A 16768-nucleotide genomic window follows, 5' to 3' on the forward strand; every position below is an offset into this window, starting at 1 on the left:
CTGCGAGATTTAACAGGATTGTTCGTGGTAGCGTGGAGTTGGGGAAGGGATGAGCTGGAACACGATGTGCCCTAGTGACTGTCAAATCTCCTTCGAACTCTGGGAGAACTGTCTGTTTTATAAAGGAGTTAACCCCTTGTAGGATTTGTGAGCCTTCAATACCTTCCGGAACTCCTACGATCCTGAGGTTTGACCCCCTAGAGTACTTTTCTAACTCTTCCAGCTTATTCTCCAAATAGTTCCTTTTTTTAGTAGCCTCTTTTACTTCCCCGATAACTGTATTCATTTGATCTTCCAAAGCTGAAATTCTAATTTCTGCCTTCTGGAGTTTGGCAGGGAAACCTGTCATTGCCTCTTCAATCTTCCCTAGTCGTAAATGCAACGCAACAATTTCCAATCTCTGGGTCCTTTTTATCTCACGAACCTCATCCAGTATGAGATTGAGCATATCTCTAATGTCCAATTGGCATGCACCCGGTGTTTGTGTGCTTTGAATAACATTATCCTGCAAATCGGTGATATCGCTGGACGTTTTTTCTGCCATTGTAGCCTCCTGTATCAGTGAGCCTTCAGGTAGAGTTGAATTCTAAGTCAACTATACTGTAAGATTTGAAGGTGCTGATAGACCCCGATCGAGGCACTTAACTGACTCGAGGACTATCGGATAATCCGACTCTTGAATACATTGGCGTCTCTCAGAATCTAAAGAGGTTAAATTTATTGGTACTGAGGACGGCACAAGTTCTACTGAGTGATCTTCATATGTTTTTGTGGTTAGTGGAATTAACAAGGTGGGTTGAAGGATAGCTTTTTTTTAAAGAACAATGGAAATTGTTTTGTCCCATTTAGTTTTTCCTTTAGGCCATCCAAAGCCACATTATCTTGTTCTGCCCCTTGTTCCTCACCACCCAGGGCAACTCTTCTTCTGAGGTCTCGAGAGTACTTTCGAGGCCAGAGGGATTAGTAGTATTTGCCTTGTTGGCCAAACGTGCGGCTTCTTTTGCCTGCGCTAGGCGTGATTTAGTCTTTAATCGAGCTGCTGAATCTGATTTGGCGCCAGCATGTTTTACAGGTTTACCCATTTTTGTCAACTTTTCCTTTGTTTCTCTTGACTTTTTGCAATTTTCTTGGTTTAAATTATTATTTATTTCTTTTTTTACGCCAAATATCTTAGTGAGGCTCCCTCGCCTATATATATATATATATATATATATATATATATTACCTACTGGCGGTCGCCAGTAGGTAGTTATAGTTAGGACCCTGTTTCCATAGGAAATCCGCAACATTCTATTTTGAATAACTTTGGCGCCGGTCGACGAATCCTCGCGAATTTTTCAAAATAGGTGGGGCGCTACGCTCCGCTCCTACCCTGAAAGTCTCGGGGGGATTCGTCAAGCGGGGGCTGAGATAAAAGGGGGGTCCCAAAACGCGTTTTTCCCATGCATTTTTCCATAGGACCTTTAGACACAGCTACAGCCCGAACGGCTGAACAGAATTACTTGAAATTTGGCAGAGAGCTAGTCCTCAGGTCAAGGAAGTGCCTTTTGTAGGTTTGGTGTAAATCTGTTCAGTAGATTCTGAGAAAATAGCCTTTAAATCAATATATATATCTGAGCCAGCTTACGGTGCGCTTACCGTACGCGTACGGTGGCGTGCGCGAGCGCGATTCTGATTGGCTCTTAGATCTTAGTAAACATTCGAATCGGTCGAAACCAGGAAGCGGCGGCCGCCATTTTCTCTCTCGCTCTCTGAGTTGGGCAGCAAAAACGAAGCCAAAAAATGGCTAAAGAGGCAGTTTCGTCACATCCTAACCACCCAGCATTGATATAGGGGTCCCCAAACAACCCTCAAGCCCCAAAAAAAAAATTTTTTTTTTTCGGAAATTCGCCGATTACGCTTACCGTACGCGTACGGTAAAAATTATAAAAAAAAAAAAATATCCACATTCTCCCCACCCCGTGTGCAAATGGTGCCCGAAGGGCACCATTTGTGCATGGCATATTACACATATCAAATTAACAAAGAATACATTTCAAAAAGATGCGCATAATATGTCCCCCATGTGCGCACGGTGCCACCCCGTGTGCAAATGGTGCCCGAAGGGCACCATTTGTGCATGGCATATAACAACAATAAAATTAACAAAGAATACATTTCAAAAAGATGCGCATAATATGTCCCCCATGTGCGCACGGTGCGCGAAGCGCATCGTGCGTACATGGCCCATCCCGCATAATGTGGGCACGCGGTGCGCGCAGCGCACCGCGTGACCACCGTGTGTGCACGGCACTAACTGCGTAAAGTGGGCGCGCGGTGCGCGAAGCGCACCGCGTGCTCACTGTGCGCGCACGGTGCGCGAAGCGCACCGTGCGCGCACGGAACGAACTGCGTTAACTGGGCGCGCAACGCCACGAATGGCGTAAAGTAACTTAGCATTTAAAAAAACGTACAAATTCACTGAAAAAACCATAGGTTTCACACACGTTATAGTTAGGAATTAGCATTTAAAAAACCTTGCAAATTCACTGAAAAAAACATAGGTTTCACACATGTTATAGTTAGCTGGACATTTTACTGATAAAAAACCAATGAAATTCCCCCGTTATAGTTAGTGCAGGCAACTATAACTCACGCGACCGCAATCTTCTGCTGATTACATATGTGTCTTTATGAAAAAAAAATATTTGTAATATATGTATAGCTAAAAATTAATGGAAGAAGACATGGGCAAATAAGTGTCTAAATACAGTATTAGCATCAGCAGAGGATTGCGGTCGCGTGAATTATAGTTGCCTGCACTAACTATAACGGGGGAATTTAATTGGTTTTTTATCAGTAAAATGTCCAGCTAACTATAACATGTGTGAAACCTATGGTTTTTTCAGTGAATATATATATATATATATATATATATATATATATATATATATATTTTTTTTTTTTCACACCAATCTCGCCCCAGCACCAAATAAATCTCCTCAGATTAGAATCACTCCCTAGTCACGCCGACCAAAAACCCAGAAGTCCATTCAATTACAATTTTACTCCACCGCCCAAACCTCTTTCGCCATAATCTTGTCGTAATACTCTTCCAAGCATAGAGAAGGTATAAGGGAGGCATTTAGGTCTCAAAAGGACCTGACTCACTACAGTACTCAGGCCACCGGCACAAGCACAAATGCACCACGCCTCCTGAAAAGAGTAAAATGTAACGTGACTCACGACTTCAAGATAATTATATATTCTCGCCCCACTGTAGCTTCATTCACCAAGCAGGTCTTTTTAGTGAGGGGGGGCTCTTCAAAGATTTCCCTTTTTTTTTTTTTTTTTTATGCCTTCCTCCTATTTTTTCAGGCTCTCCCAGTTCGTGATCTTTTTTTTTTTTTCTCCCCCGAACTTAACACTTCATCTTTTATTTTCCTTTCGGTCCGATCCAGACATCTATTGCGGGCTCCTCTAACTGCTCCGCTGCCCTGCAATCCGCCTCCTCCTCACCTTCCAGCGCAAGACTGGAAACCGGCTAAAAACAGGACACCAGCAGGAATTACTCACGAATCACTGACAACGCGTAAATAAATTATCAAACTCTTATCGGCCAGCTTTATCTGCCACACTCGTTGGTTGGGTCAATGTTATTCCCTCATCGGAAGAAAAAATACGTCAATGTATTTCCTGCGCTTAACTGAGTTTCCTGGCTGAACCTTCTATGAACAGCGAGAGGATTTCTTCATCTCCATCGACTCCTACCTCATTCTCCACGATGCAGGTGTAAGCCCCCCGGTGCCTTCGTAACGCACATAATATGAAGTTCACTCCAGACACCTGAGCGGAGCTTGCAGTGCGAGGCTGGAAACCGGCTGTAAAGAGAATGCCGCCGATATTTTCCAAAGGCGTCTGACCTCGCATCACCCGCGAGACCCCAGCCACAAGGGAGCACAAATCGGGAGCAGGAATCGCTCAAGAATCACTCGCGAGGAGGAGCCTAGCGCGCATCCAAGATGGTCGCGTGAGCACAGGGCTCCCCGGACCCTTTCTGCTCCTCGGAATATATCCTGAGACTATCCTGATTTGGTTTATGGAATCTGGGAGATGAAGACCAGCTGATCTTATATCTCTTTTTAAAACTCTAATCGGACCTGGGAATCCTGAGTTGTCGTCGTCGGAACTTTCGGGACCCACCCGACGGAGGTGGCCGGGGTGAAGGTGACCCGTGGGGCCGGGCTGCAATTGAACAACAGCGGCCTCAGCGCGGTGCCAGTTGCCGATTCAGCACTTTCGGTTTCGGTTTTGGCCTTCAGGAGATCAGCTGGCGTGCGTGCTCAAGGTGGCGAGGTGCCTCCTGGGCCTCTGCCCGAGGCTTGCTTCCCTCTGCTACTGGTGGGCCTGACGCCTCCGACCCCAACACCGACAGTTTGTGGTCCTTTTGCTGGCGCCCGCACACCTCTTGATCGGAGGTCCCATTGAGAGACTGCGCTCACATGGCGGGCAAAGGGGGTCCGGAGGGGCGCAAGACCAAGGCTTCTCTGCGCGAGGGGCCGGTCCAGAGCAACAACATGGACCGCTACACCCAGGGCAGGGGGTCCCCTGGCGCTGTTGGCCTCTCCCCGGATGCTGCAGGGGGAGGCACGACCGTCTCTGCGGAACCTTCCCTGCAGGACATTATGGGCGCCATCGAGGGCATCAGGGAAACCATCGCGACGCAATATGAGGCCCTGGCCCGTAAGATCGACACTGTCGCGATCGATGTCACCCTGATTCGGGCCGACCTCTCCAAAACTAACGAGAGGGTCCAGGCCCTTGATGCACGGACCTCCACCCTGGGTGCGGAGGTGTCGGATCTGCGGGCCGCGCTTGGGGACATTAGAGTGGTCAACGACCATATGGCCCGGCGGCTTGAGGACTTCGAGGGACGGGCCCGACGCAACAACATCCGCATCATTGGTGTACCGGAGTCCTCCGACAGCCGCCCGGTGGACCTCGTGGTCGAGGAACTTATCATGCAACAGCTGTCCCCGGCTGGCCTAAGCAAATTCTTCGCCGTGGAGCGGGCCCATCGAGTGCCGGGCGGCCGGCCGCGGCCGGGGGCCCCCCCGAGGCCTATCGTGGCTAAACTGTTCCACTACAGGGACCGCGACGCTATTCTGCAGGCTTCACGGACCCGTGGCCCGGTCCGCTACGAGAACTCGACCATCAATTTTTATCCGGACTTCACACAACTGGTCCAGAAACAGCGGATGGGATTCCAAGGGGTGAAGCGCCGTCTCCGCGAGCTAGGCCTGAAGTATTCGATGATCTACCCGGCGAAACTACGAGTGGAGCATGGAGAGCGGACAGCCTTTTTTGACTCTCCTGTGGCCGCAAGTGACTGGCTGGACTCGCTGCCGGACGGGGGTGGCCGGCCCGGGCCCTCTGGGGGCACCGCAGGTGACGGGTCCCCTTAGACTGACATTTGGTCTTTGCTTTTGCGGTTTTGCACTGTACAGTTGGGTCTTACTCTTTTGCATACTGTGTCTTACCAGGACCCGTGAGGGGTGCGGGCGGGTTCGGGTCCCTTTCCTCCTCCGGGGTCTTTTTGTAGAATGGGGTTAGTGGGGCGACAGGCACACTGCAAGTTGGGGGGGGTCTTTGGCCCGCAGGGGTGCAGGGTGGGGGGAGTTGGACTTGGGGTGGGGTTGGGGGGGAAGAGGGGTTGTTTTGTTGTGTGTTTTTTGTTTACAGGGCGAGGTATTGATTTTTGTCCATATTTGGGAACTGTGCGGCGGGCTGGGGGCCTCTTGATCTATTGGAGGGGATGGGGGGAGACGGGTTGAGGCTTATGTCATGGAACGTCAATGGGTTGGGGGACCGTATTAAGCGGGGTGTTGTACTGCAATATTTGCGTCGTTTGACTCCTGATGTGGTGTTTCTCCAGGAGACGCATTTGGTCGGCAATGTCTGCCATGCGATGAACAGGGGGGGATACCGCCTCGTAGCCCATTCTGGTTTCACAACTGGCTCCAGGGGGGTGGGCATTCTCCTGCGAACCTCCCTTCCGGTGGAGATCACGAGGATAGTCTCGGATGACAGAGGGCGCTATGTGTGTTTGATTGGGAGGTGGGAGGGGCAGCCCCTTACCCTGGTTTCAGTCTACGTCCCCCCGGGCCTCCAGAACTCCACCTTTATTGACTTGGGTCGAATGCTGCTTGACCTTCCGGACGGCCTCCTGCTCATGGGCGGGGACTTTAATTCTGTGGTTTCGGGTGAACTGGATCGTCACCCACCAAGGACCCTCCCCGCTGCCCAGTCATGGCTGGGTGGGATGTTGGAGACCTTCGGCTTGGTGGATAGTTGGAGACTAATGCATCCGACCCAGTGTCAGTTCACCTTTCATTCGGGGGCGCATGGGAGTCTCTCCAGGTTAGACTACTTCCTTATGCCCGCGGCGCAGACTGGTAGGATTCGAGAGGTCAGACACCTGGCGCGTGGTATCTCCGACCATTCTCCGCTGTGGCTTCTCTTTGACACCGGGTCGCGGTCCGCAGGGCGGATAGCGCCCATTAACCCCTGGTACTTGCGGGACCCTGTGACTCGTGACAGCCTGGTTAAGGCCATGGACCAATATTTCAGTGAAAACGAGGGGTCGGTGTCGTCTGCGTTGTCCCTTTGGGAAGCCTTTAAAACTGTGATACGCGGACACGCCCTCGCCCAAATAGTGGTGGCCAAGAAGGTTAGGAGCGAGGCGGTGGTGAAGCTGGAGACTGACATCTCGGGGCTGGAGTCGGCCTTGGAGGCGAATGTTACTCCGGACGGGCTACATGCCCTTAGCCTGAAACAGTTCGAATATAGGTCCCTGGTCACTGACGCGGCCAAAACTATGTATAGGGAGCAGCAGGGCCGATTGTATGACGCGGGGGACAAGGCGGGAAAGTTGATTGCGTGGCTGGACAAAAAGGAGAGAGTGAATCGTGTGGTCCCCGAGTTGCGTGCTGCGGATGGTGTGTGTGTGACTGAGCCGGATGAGATTGTGGAATGTTTCGCCGACCACCTCCGGGCGGTGTACTCCCCGGTGACTGACAGGGATGAGGATGACTCTCGCCTCTTACTGAGAGATATTGCTCTGCCCGGCCTGTCCGTTGAGGACCGAGAGCGGCTGGACGCCCCCTTGTCGTCGGATGAAATAGCGACCGCGATTCGTTCCCTTCGCTCGGGCAAGGCTATGGGTCCTAACGGTCTGCCCATTGAACTATACAAATTGCGTCCTGATAAGCTTGCGCCCTTCCTCAGCCGCATGTTTCGCGACTCTCTTGCGGCGGGTTCCCTTCCGGCCGACCAGCGCTTGGCCACTATAGTCGTTATCCCCAAGGAGGGCAAGCCGCGAGACCGCTGTACTTCTTACCGGCCTATTTCACTGCTCAATGCGGAGCCTAAAATCCTGGCGAAAGTCCTGGCCAATCGATTGTTGAGTGTCGTGTGCGACCTTATACATCCGGACCAATGCGGCTTTATCCCGCACCGCAACACCGCTCTTAACTTGCGGCGTCTTCACGGTGCCCTTGCCAGGGCGGAGTTCCTCTCCGAACCGGCCGTGCTGGTTTCTTTGGATGCCACGATGGCCTTTGACACTATTGAGTGGCCATTCCTCTGGGCCGTCTTGGATAAATTCGGCTTTGGAGAGGGATTTATTGGCTGGGTGAGGCTCCTTTACACGGGACCCATGGCTCAAGTGGTGGTGAATGGGCGGGTCTCTCGGCCCTTTGCCCTTGGCAGGGGCACGAGGCAGGGGTGCCCGTTGTCCCCGTTGCTTTTTGCTCTCGCCCTGGAGCCACTCGCTGCCTGGCTCCGTTGGGAGCCCTCGCTTAGAGGGATCCGGTGGGGCCCGGGCTTTGAAGATCGGGTCTCGCTGTATGCGGACGACATTCTCCTGTATCTCACCTCACCACGGCAGTCGCTCAACGTCCTCTTTGACGTTCTGACCTCCTTTGGGAACAATTCGGGTCTCACGATCAATTGGTCTAAATCCTGCGTTTATCCCATCTCTGGTGGTCCTCCTCTCCTGCCGCCTCGGCTCCCGATTCAAATATCTCTGAGCGGCTTTAAGTACCTGGGGATATACGTTTCGCTGGACCCGGCGGCTCGCTATGAGCAGAATCTCCTGCGTCCACTTCGGCGACTGCGGGAGGACACGGCCCGGTGGTGCAGGCTGCCCCTGTCCCCGCTGGGTCGGGCCGCGCTGTTCAAAATGATGTCCCTTCCCAGGTTCCTCTATGCACTCCAGAACTCCTTCGACGTTATCCCAGTGGCCTACTTTCGGGAGGTGGAGAGCCTGCAGAGGAGACTGGTGTGGGACGGGCGGGCGCGTATTGCTCTTGCCAAGCTCACTCTCCCCTGGTATGACGGGGGCATCGCGCTTCCTGACATTCGCAGGTACTATTGGGCCTCGCAGCTATCTGCCATTAACCACGCCACGTATGCGCCCGGCTTGAATCCGGCGTATGAGATGGACAAGTTCCTGCTTCCCGGCGGGAACTACAACAGGGCACTTTATTCCTGCCTGGCTGGCCGGACCCTTACGGGTCCTACTAAGATTGCTGTGCGGACCTGGAGGGCTGCCACGGCGGCCATGGGCTGGAGTGAGCGATTAACATGTGCTACTCCCTTGTTTGCCTCCGACCGCCTGGGCAGCTTGTGGACCACGAAGGGGTTTGACCAGTGGGACACGATTGGTATCAGCAAAGTGGGAGACCTGTGGCACAAGGGCGCGGTCAAGACTTTCGCGGTGCTCCAGGCAGAATACGAGCTGACCGACAGGGAGTTCTTCCGCTACGCCCAGGTTCGACACGCCCTGCTCTCGGTCTTCGGGGAGGGGACCAAGATCCCTGTTTCCTCGCCCCTCGAGGACCGCATACTTGACGAACATGTCCCTGATAGTACTATTTCTTTAATTTATAAAAAATTAATTAATCACCGGGCGGACCTTTTTGTGCGCCTTCGGGAGGCTTGGACTGGGGATGGGGTGGAATTGGACGACGAAGATTGGCAGTCTGCACTGTCGTCCCCCAAGGAGGTTGCCATTCCGGCTCGTCTCCGGTTGGTACAGCTCAAGATTCTCCACCGGGTGTATGTGACGGGTCCGCGCTTGGTCTCGATGGGATTTTCCGACGACGGGCTCTGTAAGCGAGGCTGTGGGCTCAGCGCCACCTTTCTTCATATCCTTTGGGAGTGCCGCGAGGTGGCGGACTACTGGCGCCGGGTCCACACGGTAATGGGACAGGTTACTGGGGTTGTGCTGCTGCCGGAGGTGCGTCGCTGTGTCCTGAATGTGTGGGAGCCCAATGACTACAGCGCGGCTCAGACTCGGTGGGCGGCCCTAGGGAACATGATTGCCAAGAGGGACATAGCGCAACTTTGGGGCGCTCAACGGCCGCCCACCGTGTCAGTATGGAAGGAGAATATGGACTGGTGTATGTTTAGGGAGAAGACAGTGTATGTGGCCCGTGGCAAGCCGGGGGCATGGGGTAGCATTTGGGGGCAATGGAACGCGTATCGCGGAGGCATCTGTACGCCCCCCCCTGGTAGACACTGATATCGCCATGTCCCCCTGACCCTTGATGGCTCCTGGCGCCTTTTGGAACAACTACATATGGACGTTCATCTCCCTTGACCCCCTCCCCCCCCCCCCTCCGTCCCCGGCCTCCCGGTACTCCTCTCTTTAGCGGATTGCTCAATTGTCCTGACGGGAGTTTCCCGGGGGGAGCCTGATCCGCACTGGTTTCCCTCATAACTCGCCTTTTGTTTTTTATTGTTTTTCCTTTTGTTTTTGTGATTGTTGGACTTACGCTTCCTGTTCCTCGAGAACTATCTGGAGCCACTGCGGGGCAGCGCCCTGGGAACTGATTGCAGCCTTGATATGTGTATATTTCCTTCTGTACCTAGCGGCCGGCCCGGGTGGTTGTAGGCCCGTACTTGTAACCGAATTATTGTTCAATAAAAACTTTTTCAAAAAAAAAAAAAAAAAGAATCACTCGCGACTCCGAGCTGCAGCCTCACACCAGGTAACACTCGCCATGTTGGGGGTGGGGAAGCGGTCACCTTCGGCTATTCGGAGGCGTGGTTCTCCAGCATTCCGTCCGTTGTGATGTTACACTTCTTGCTGGATGCATTTCTGAGGGAAAGTGTTGGCTGGTGTCAGGCCAGCTGTCCACATTCATGCAGATTCCACTTTTGTACAGATTTTTTCACAAATAGTGGGAGGAATGGGCACAGATTGTGCTTGCTTCACACTAGGCGAGGAGGACCTGGTACACCGAAGTGTTTGCATTCAGCATTCGGTCTCCTCTTCCTATGACCCATATAGTGGACCCGCTCTTGCACCTCTCTCCCCCTATCCAAACCCCAAATGTTGCAGCTGAACACACGGAGATTGAGCGGTCTCATCTATAATTATATTGTCTTCCTGATGACCTCACAGATGTCACTTTAGTGGGCAGGAAACCTGCTTCTAAATCCATCCCTGCAGGCCTCTAGAACAAATGTATTCCAGTGGAGTGAGTCAGAAGGCATTTATTCTTTATACATATCATCTGTCTGATGTCTTGAGGTTTGCTTTGTCCTCAGCACTTCTTGTTCAAGTGGTGGCCAACGTTAACCTCTTCAGTGCCCCGCCCTTTCCACGCCCTGTGCCGGGCGTTTCATTAGCGGGCGGGGTTCATGACGAGATAGTCTCGTCATGGGCACAGCGCAACCGCGCTCCATGACGAGACTATCTCGTCATGGGCACTGAAGGGGTTAAAAGCTACTTGAGAGCTTTGTCTGTGTTTACATCTTCCTAGCCAACCGTCCCTTTTTAAAACACTACTAGTGGTTTGCTTTCAGAAAGATGTGCTTTATTTGCTCCCTTTCACTTTATTTATTGTTTATAAGTGGATTTTGAATCTTGCTTTGATTTTCTTGATAGCATCTCAATTTTAGCCAATGTGCATTTCTCCAGTTCAGCTTTTTATTCTTAAGAGTTCTGCTGTTGGGGATATATTTTTATTCTCTCAGGGTTGGAGGATATCGGGCCCTTCCGTCTGTCACCCTTCAGTTTCATACCCAGGTGTGAGTTGGTCTTTTGCATCTGCCTATAATTCTTACCCAAAGTAGTTGCTGTATTTTCAAATAGACCAGCCAGTTACACTTCCATGTGTCTTTCCTCCTGCACATTCAGCAAGTAGGATAAGGGTCTGCTTAGGCGGCATCACAAGTGTGTGATGTTGTACTGCATATATCTCAATGTGACAGAACAGAGTTGATGATCTTCTTTTTGTGGGCTTCACTGGAGGTTAAATGGGCAAGGCTGTGACTAAACGCACTATTTCATGCTGTATCATCGTATGTAGCAAGATATGCTGTACACTGGCCAAAAAAAACTACCCGGAGGGCATTATTGCTCTTTGCACAAGGGCCATGACTGCTTACCATAGGCATCCACATTGCAGATGTTTGCATGGCAGTACATGTTTGATCCTGCACACCTCTGCAAAGCACTACTGCTGCCCGTCTTGGGCTCAGAGTGAGGGGTAGTTTGCCTGAACTGTGTTGCATGATTTCCTTGGTTAGCCGTCACTACCCATTTCCACCTTCTACTGAGGTATTGTTTTGGGACTCCTTCATGAGCTGAGGAATCTGCAAGAAGATGTAATCAACAGAAGAAAAAGTTACTTATCTTTGGTAATGATACCTCTGGTGTATGTGTAATCTTCCTGTGGATTCCACGCTGCCCTGCTCCTCCTAGTTCCAAGATTAATAGAATCTCAAAGTTTGCAAACATTTTATGCCGTGTATTTGACGCTGTCATGGCTTTTTTGGTTCCTCTCTGCAACCCTTGATGGGGGACACACAAATATCAAACTAACAGCAGCGTACTGATTTCAATTTATTATCTGCTGGTGATATGAGGTCTGGAAATTGAGTTTTAGGTGGGGCCAGAACAGATCACCTTGGCAGTGCTGGAGAGTTCTTGCTGGCGGAAAAGTTTTCTAGCTCAATCTGAAGCATGGGAGGCATAGTCAAAAGGGCGAGGGTTCTGTGTTACTGAAGGTAAGTAACTTTTTCTTTGGGCATAATGTTTCTATATATGGGGGTAGATGACTGCGATTTATTGCAGCCTTCTTAAGGGGGAGTGTTGTTTTCAGTTCATTGTTTGATGAGTGACTGGTCATGTTTGTAATTCTACATTTTCCCACAGAGTTGAAGTATGTGTTGCAGTTTGCTTCCTAATAGAGTGTGGATGACAGTGTTTGATGACCTTGGCTTTTTTCTGGAGATGAATGGCTATGGCTATGTTTATGGTTCTATTTTTCCTTGAGGATGGATTGCTGTGTTTGTAGGCCATAGTTTCCTGTTAGGTTGGTTGGCTGTGTTTGTGATTCTTGTGGATGGCTTTTTGGAGATGCTCAGATTGCTTCTGTTGCTGGTTCCATTTCAGATCCTGTGTTTCCTTTTATGGATTGATGACTGACAGAGAATCATTGCTGCCTCCGTGGAAAGAATGGTTGTGTTTTTTTAATGGTTGTTGATTCCTTCTAAGGATGGTTGGCTATGTTTGGGGCCAATTCTTTTCTAGGGTTGTATGGCCCCAAATAAGGTTTTGTACTTCCTCCAGATCTGGCTTGCTTTGTGTTCGAGGTTATATGTTGTGTGGAGGTAGTGAGTTCCATCTTGGATTTAACACACGCACTATAATTTTACGCTGTTTATGCTTGAGGTTCTATTTTTTGCTTCCCAGGCATTTGTGTGACTCGCTCTCCAGTTCTCTTTTGTAGCTAAATTCCTGGCATGAACAGTGTTGTTTTCTTGTTTCCTGTCTAAATAGGGATGGACGACTCTATGTTTGAGCTTCTACCTTCATCTGTGGATATTCCCGACCTGGAGCGATGCAAGCTGTGCACAGACCTGTGGAAGCCTTGCCTCTGCACCTACATGCTCAGCATAGAGTGGTACCCCTGCATGCTGAAATATTGCAAGAATCGAGATGCAGCCGGCAAAGCCTCAACCTACAAATGTGGAATTCGCAGCTGCCAAAAGGCGTACAGCTTCGGCTACTTTGTGCCTCAGAAACAGCTCTGCCTGTGGGACGAAGAGACCTAGCAGGCCTTCAGTGCTCCATATTTTTTTCCTGTAACACTTGTGGCCAAAAATCCCTTATTCATCTCCCGGAGTTGAGACGATCTAGGGCAAGCACTTTGAACAATAATGCATCGCAAGTTCTCAATACTCAATTCTCTGAAGTCTTGCGGTGTTTCAGTGCCTTCACTATTTGCCTTCTCTTTCACCTTGAATGGCACCAGGCTTTCCTGGAGCATCACTGCATGGGTACTCTTCGTATAGTCGAAGACTATTAGTTTCACATTGAGAACAGAATTCAGGCCCGGGGCTGTAGGGCTCTTTCTGGCCATCTGTGAAAACTTTTAGAAAACGGCTGTCGGAACAGCTGTAGCAGGTTATTTGAAGATGCACAAATCAATGAATGATCCCTTCCTCCAAGGAGCCAGTGCCAAGCACTGTGTGCCACCAGCCCTGCAGGTCTGCGCTGGTCGGACAAGACACCATGACTTGTGGTATCTGGAGGCACTACAGCACTGTTGGCCAAGCTCTAATGAAGTTGTAGACTGAGGATTTTCTCAATCAGTGTAAACTGTGAATCATTTTTTAAAAACATTTTTTATCCCACAGTATATTCCATGTTTTTAAATGCAAACCAGCATGGCATAAACATTGTCCAGGAAATACGCTATGCCAGAACTTAAAATGAAGATCTAGTGACCAATTCAGCTTCCTCTGGCTTCATCCTTTGTCACCATCATCAGCTTTTGTCTCCTTCTCCACGCTGTTTGACCTCAGATGTTAGTGACGTACCTATGATGCCCACTCACCATTCAACAATCCCTGCCCCTTCTGTCCATTTCACCTCTGCCCTCACCTACCATTCCTGTTTCTCCTGAAGCACCTTGACATGCGACCTATGCCCCTTCCTCTCGCACTGCCTGAACTATGTGCTCTTCCATCACTCAAAGTCTTAATATCCCATAGCTTGACCTCCCATGCTCCATCCGTCATTTCCGCTAGAATCATTTGCATCACTTACAAAACTTCTTGTATGCAGTCTAAACCCAGGACACTCATATTGTTGTTGAGCTCTTTTGTCTGTGCCACATTTCCCCATCCTCACCCAAATTTGTATCTGTCCGTTTCGTCCCAATTCCAAAGATGTCACAGTCTCTGTAGATTCCATTCCCCCTCAATATACCCCAAACTTTGCTTGACCTCCCCAGCTTGACCTGACTGCTTGACCGCAAATGCATCTGCTTGTTTTTTAGGTCTCGCCTGACCCAGCGCTTGCGCTGGTCTGGCGAGACTTATTGAGAGGGCTCCAAAAGTGCTACCAGGCCAACCTAGAGCTACAATGCATGTGCACGGGCGCGCGCGCCGCGATTACTTTCACGGCCGCTTTGATCTTTGATCGCGTTCACTTTTGCGGCCGCATGGCATAGCCAATAGGTCTCGCTTTTGGGACCTTATAAGTATTTTGTTATGCAACTGTTACATGGCTAAATACTTATAAGGCCCAAATGCGAGACCTATTGGCTATGCCAATGCTTGTCTACTCTGTCAGCTATCCCTTGGCATAGGCGGCCATGTTGACTTTTAAGACCTCTCTCGCCTCGCGTCCCTCAGTTCTCCTGGCATTGCTGTCCTCAGCCTGAACCCAGACATTGCTGTCTGTTCCCGTGAACTTGCAGCCCCCTCACCTTTCTCGTGGACTATCCACCGCCCTCATTTATCGTGACCTTGCAATCCTCACATCAACCCTGGCGTCTGAGCTGCAATGCCTTTAAATTCCTCCTACTATCCAGTGCTCACTCCTACCTTTGATCTTGAACTGAGACCTTAAAAGCCACACAACTCTCGGCCCTTTCTGACCTGCAGCTGACCTTGTGTTCTAACTTCCAACGTCCCTCTGGTCCCCCGAATTTGCTGACTCACCCAAACCGTGACCTAGTTGTGTGACCTCCAAGGCCCCTCAATTCTCTTGCCACGTTCTCCTGTCTTTGACACTGTGAGGTAACCTGGGGAGACCAGGATGTACCCCTCACCTCACGCACTCACTGCCTGAATGCTTCCATGAACATTTCAATGAAACAATGCTGATGTGAAAGTGGAAACACATATTTTTTTACGAATCTTATTGGGGCGGGTGGGGAAATTTTTATATTAAAACATGAAGTGACAATATTTGAATGTACGAATAATAAAGCTTATTTATCCTATAATGGTACATAAGACACCTTATAAGTGCATTGCACGACAGTCGTCCATGTATTTTTTTGTTGTATTTGTATATGACCGCGTTGTGTGGCGTACCTCTGCCCCCTAGTGGATAGATGTGATAAGTCTTGCCCAGACACTAGGCACAATCGCTCATACATGTCCTATTAATTTTAAAGAGGGCGCACCCACAAATATTTACCAGTGTGGGTCCTGTAGTTTTATATCTATGCTGCTTGTATGTGGGAACACCAGTAAAATGTATATATTTGGAGAGCTACCGCTGCACCTCTGCATAAGGTTGGCACCTCACTCATTAGAAAATCTGCCTTTTCATGTTAATGACTTTATTGACCAAATTGAGCCAAATCAATTAATTAGACCGTCGAGATGTAGCCCTTCAGTGTGGGAACTATGGTGCAGATCAGTCCAGAAGGCCAAAAGTTGTAATGTTTTCCAAAATCGGGTACTTTTCCAAATAACACGGAAATCGCAATAGGCTGCTTCTGTCACAAGCTACTCAAACCGTGAAACTAAAGTGTGTCGTATTGTGTCAGCAAAGCGGCACCTCCTTTATTCTGTATCTCTTTTATCTGTGTGTTTTTTGAGCTATTGTTGAGTTTTTATGCAAAACATGAGTGCCCACTGGACATATGTCTGTTAATCAGAGGCGCAACTAGAGCCAAATTTCGGGGGGGGGGGCTGAGCAAAAATTTCGGGGGGGGGCTGAACTTTAAGCAATAGGCAGAGTGGAGCTGCAGGGGCTCTTAGAAGGGGTGAAACAACTGCGAGGCCTCATTAACATGCAAATGGTCTTTTAAAGACCTGTGAAGTGCTCGGGTGCGGCTGCTTTTTTGCCCGGGAAGCTGTCTCATCCCGGGCTGCCACACACGACGGGGGGTGGGGGGGGGGGGGGGGGGCTGAAGCCCTTTGAGTCCAATGGGTGTTGCGCGCCTGCTGTTAATGTTAACGAAAATCATCTTTTTTTTTTTGTGAACGATAGAAATTAGAACAGTGCACGTGTTTATCAATTGCAACGAATATTTGCAAACATAAGTGGTCCCGGATATTATGTCAAACACAGACTGAAAGTCTGCATGGACAAAGAGTGATTTCAACCGTCACACCCATCTATTCTGTTGGGCTCAAATAACAAATCCAATGTTCGCGGACATTCCAGACAAAAACAATAATCCAGGCGACCCAACAGTGTCACCTCGTGTGTAAACTCACCCACCCACCATATGTTTTGGTGTTTGTGAAACTAAACGTATTCCAATGTTATCTAACAAAAATTAAACCTTAAAGTTCACATACCTAAAAACATTACATTAAACTGTTCAGGTTCAAAATTATACATTAATCGAGGGAAAAAAGAGGTTTATGGAAGCGTCCGCCATTATAACCACCAATCAGTTAAAACAGGAACGGGCATTCGCTCCACAAAAGTTTAATGGAAGCTGAGATTGACAGGGGAGGG

The 16768-nt window shown here is 49.7% G+C and overlaps 1 protein-coding gene across 1 annotated transcript in view; it reads left to right on the plus strand.

The window, feature by feature from the left end:
- Positions 1-15325, plus strand: part of OAF (out at first homolog) — an 86482-nt gene extending 71157 nt beyond the window's left edge. The window contains exon 4 of the mRNA XM_085645954.1: positions 12836-15325. Within this exon, the coding sequence (XP_085502080.1) occupies positions 12836-13110 (275 nt within the window). The 3' untranslated portion in view covers positions 13111-15325. The remainder of the gene's footprint in view (positions 1-12835) is intronic.
- Positions 15326-16768: the final 1443 nt, after the last annotated feature.

Source organism: Triturus cristatus, chromosome 3_1, assembly GCF_964204655.1.
Source record: "Triturus cristatus chromosome 3_1, aTriCri1.1, whole genome shotgun sequence".
Lineage (NCBI taxonomy): Eukaryota > Metazoa > Chordata > Amphibia > Caudata > Salamandridae > Triturus > Triturus cristatus.